Source organism: Epinephelus moara, chromosome 12, assembly GCF_006386435.1.
Source record: "Epinephelus moara isolate mb chromosome 12, YSFRI_EMoa_1.0, whole genome shotgun sequence".
NCBI classification, from domain to species: Eukaryota; Metazoa; Chordata; class Actinopteri; order Perciformes; family Serranidae; genus Epinephelus; species Epinephelus moara.
This window is the reverse complement of record NC_065517.1, coordinates 43,248,959-43,251,980: the sequence shown is the minus strand read 5'-3', so window position 1 is coordinate 43,251,980 and position 3,022 is coordinate 43,248,959. Positions and strand designations below refer to the sequence as shown.

The window sequence follows — 3,022 nt, the reverse complement described above, 5'->3', positions numbered from 1 at the left end:
TCATGTCTTCAGCTCCTGTTGTCTGTCCTCATGTCTGTCCTCATGTCTTCAGCTCCTGTTGTCTGTCCTCATGTCTGTCCTCATGTCTTCAGCTCCTGTTGTCTGTCCTCATGTCTTCAGCTCCTGTTGTCTGTCCTCATGTCTCACTGAGGACCATCAGATGGACATGAGCAACCTGTTAATGAGTCTTGTCTCAGGTCAGATCCAGGATGAGGTGTTCACACAGAGGAACCAGGTTCTTCATCTTCTCTGTTCACTTCCTGGTTTCTATAGAAACTCCATCCAGTTATAAATATTTGGGTTTGTCCTCAACAGAAGATGGAGGGACAGAATATAGTTCAGACATCATTAACAGAACATAGTTTGATCAGACATCATTAATCATTAACAGAACATATTGTCATGTTATATTAATCTCTGACTGCAGCTGATCTACAGACTGTGTGTGTGTTTCAGAATAAAACTCCTCTGATCAATGAAAACCTGAAGAAATGTCTCAACACTAAAGACGGTGAGTCTCTATTCTCTCTCAGGGTCTGATCTTCTGACCTCTGACCTTCAACTCCTCTTGTTGTTCAGCTGGTGTCTCTGTGAGTGAACAGTCACATGTCAACTAGTGTTGCACGGTATACTGGTACTAAAATAGTACCGCGGTACTAGAGTATTCCAAACGGTACTATACTGCATTTGGAAAATACCGGTACTTTGAAATTGATTCAATTCATTAATTTAGTTAATTTATTTTACTCATTTATGCAAACAAACGCCTTTCTTGTTCCTATTGGAGCACAGATTGCGCAAGTGGTGTGTATGACAACACCTGTATCAGGGAGACAACACGAGACAACACAAACTTGGTGGAACATTTGAGTTACCAAACCGTGACGTCCGTACCGAGGTACTGACCGAACCATGATTGTTTTGGTACCGTTACACCCCTACTATTTATTGTTCTAAAGGTTTGTATCCAAAAGGACTTTTCCTTAGGAAAAGTACCGAAGAGTATCGAAAAGTATCGAAATTCATATTGGTATTGGTACCGAAACAAAGATTTTGGTATCGTGACAACACTAATGTCGACTCGTCTGTATGTTGTGATGCTGTGGCTCAGAGCAGCTGGACGTGTGCACATGTGTTCATGCTCTGGAGCTGAGTTGTTGTAGTTGCTGTGTTAGACCACAGGGGGGCGCTGTGGATGTTCAGCAGGGTCAGAGAGGACCTGAGGAAGCAGACTGAATCCTTACAGTACTGTCAGTATGAGGTGTTGTAGTTGGTGTTTGTTACCACAGGGGGCGCTGTGAGCCTCATAGAGGACCTGAACAGTCTGAGTCCTGACAGTGTTAAATATTCAGATGGTTCTGTGGGTGGTTGTTTCAGCACCTGTTGAACCTGACTGCTGTTTCTGAGACAGACAGAAGACAGGGGACATTATTTTACTCTGAGTCTGTCCTCAGTCTGAACAGCAGGAGTCCTCTGACTCTCTCTGAGAGATGATGTGTTCAGGTGTCCTCTCTGACTCGTGCTGTCTCTGACGGTGTGTTCAGGTGTCCTCTGACTGTCTGTCCCCCCTGTCCCCCTACAGGACGCCTTGTGGCCAGTCTGATCATGGACTTCCTGCAAGTGTTTAACCTGGACTTCAGCCTCGCCGTGTTCCAGCCGGAGATAAATTGGGTGAGAGGTCATGTGACCACAGTGTGACTCTGTGTGGTCTGTGGCTGTTGCTGTGTGTTCACTCCTTCAGGACACGTGTCCTCCTGTCATTCATCACAGTTTCATGTCTCACATCAGTAACCACACAGCACTGTGACATCATCATCGTACTATAATACTTTCACCATCACTGAGGTTTAATCTGTTTATCACAACACAACATGTTTAAAATATCTGAGTCTCAACATGTGACCACAGGAACATGTGACCACAGAGGAGCTCCACATCAACACCACTGATAAATATTGTCTTTAAATTATTTAATATTAAACTGTGGCCATATGAGATTAAAGAAATGTTTGAGTCTCTGACAGCCGTCACCATTGTCTCTGGTGGTGCATTCAGGGACTCTGTAACAGTGGCTGAAAACAGTTTTATAATAAGCTTTGAAGAGTTTGAGAGAAAATAAACTGATAAATGTTTTAGTTCAACTTCACATCTCACAGCAGACATTTTATCACGATATGATATTCGTACAGTGTTGACATATGCTGAGCACTGTGAAAACATAAACTGTGATTAAATCACGTCATGATAAGAAAACTTAAGATAAAACATTTTCAGTCTGTCAGTCTCTAGCAGGTCACTAGAACTTCAAATTTGTATAAATTTGTCAAATTTGTATAATTAAAATAATAAATACTTGGCATCTGTGTATGGATTTGATATCGCCATGCCACAATATGGTGATACTGTAATGTATTGATTTGACTCGTGTGGAGAAATGTGCTTCAGGTGTGAATGTCCAGGTGACCGCTGATAGACGGCTGCGTGACAGTGAACACATCAGGGCGCTTCAGCGTTCAGTGTGAACCTGGCGTTAGTGGGTCAGCGTCCTCTGACCTTAAAATCCAGTTCAGACCAAAGATTCATTACGAGACGAGTTTTAACAAACAACTACTGTCAACGCTCCCTTCTGTAATGTTGTAAAAAGCTGCGTGTTGACAGGAAGTGACCAGGATGAGACGGTGTATTCATCTCTAGTCAACAACTCTCTGTGCTTCTGATCTGTAACGTTGACAGGAAGTGACCGCCATAAGACGGCGTATCATCTCTAGTCAACAACTCTCTGTGCTTCTGATCTGTAACGTTGACAGGAAGTGACCGCCATGAGACGGCGTTTCATCTCTAGCCAACAACTCTCTGTGCTTCTGATCTGTAACGTTGACAGGAAGTGACCACCATGAGACGACGTATCATCTCTAGCCAACAACTCTCTGTGCTTCTGATCTGTAACGTTGACAGGAAGTGACCAGGATGAGACGGCGTATCATCTCTAGCCAACAACTCTCTGTGCTTCTGATCTGTAACG

At 43.4% G+C, this 3,022-nt stretch overlaps 1 protein-coding gene across 1 annotated transcript in view; it reads left to right on the top strand.

Moving 5' to 3' along the window:
* The first annotated feature begins 415 nt into the window (after positions 1-415).
* Positions 416-3,022, top strand: part of LOC126398323 (centrosomal protein 43-like) — a 12,045-nt gene continuing 9,438 nt past the window's right edge. Inside the window, exons 1-2 of the mRNA XM_050057557.1 lie at positions 416-511; positions 1,583-1,671. Coding sequence (XP_049913514.1) covers positions 1,606-1,671 — 66 coding nt within the window. The 5' untranslated portion in view covers positions 416-511; positions 1,583-1,605. The remainder of the gene's footprint in view (positions 512-1,582; positions 1,672-3,022) is intronic.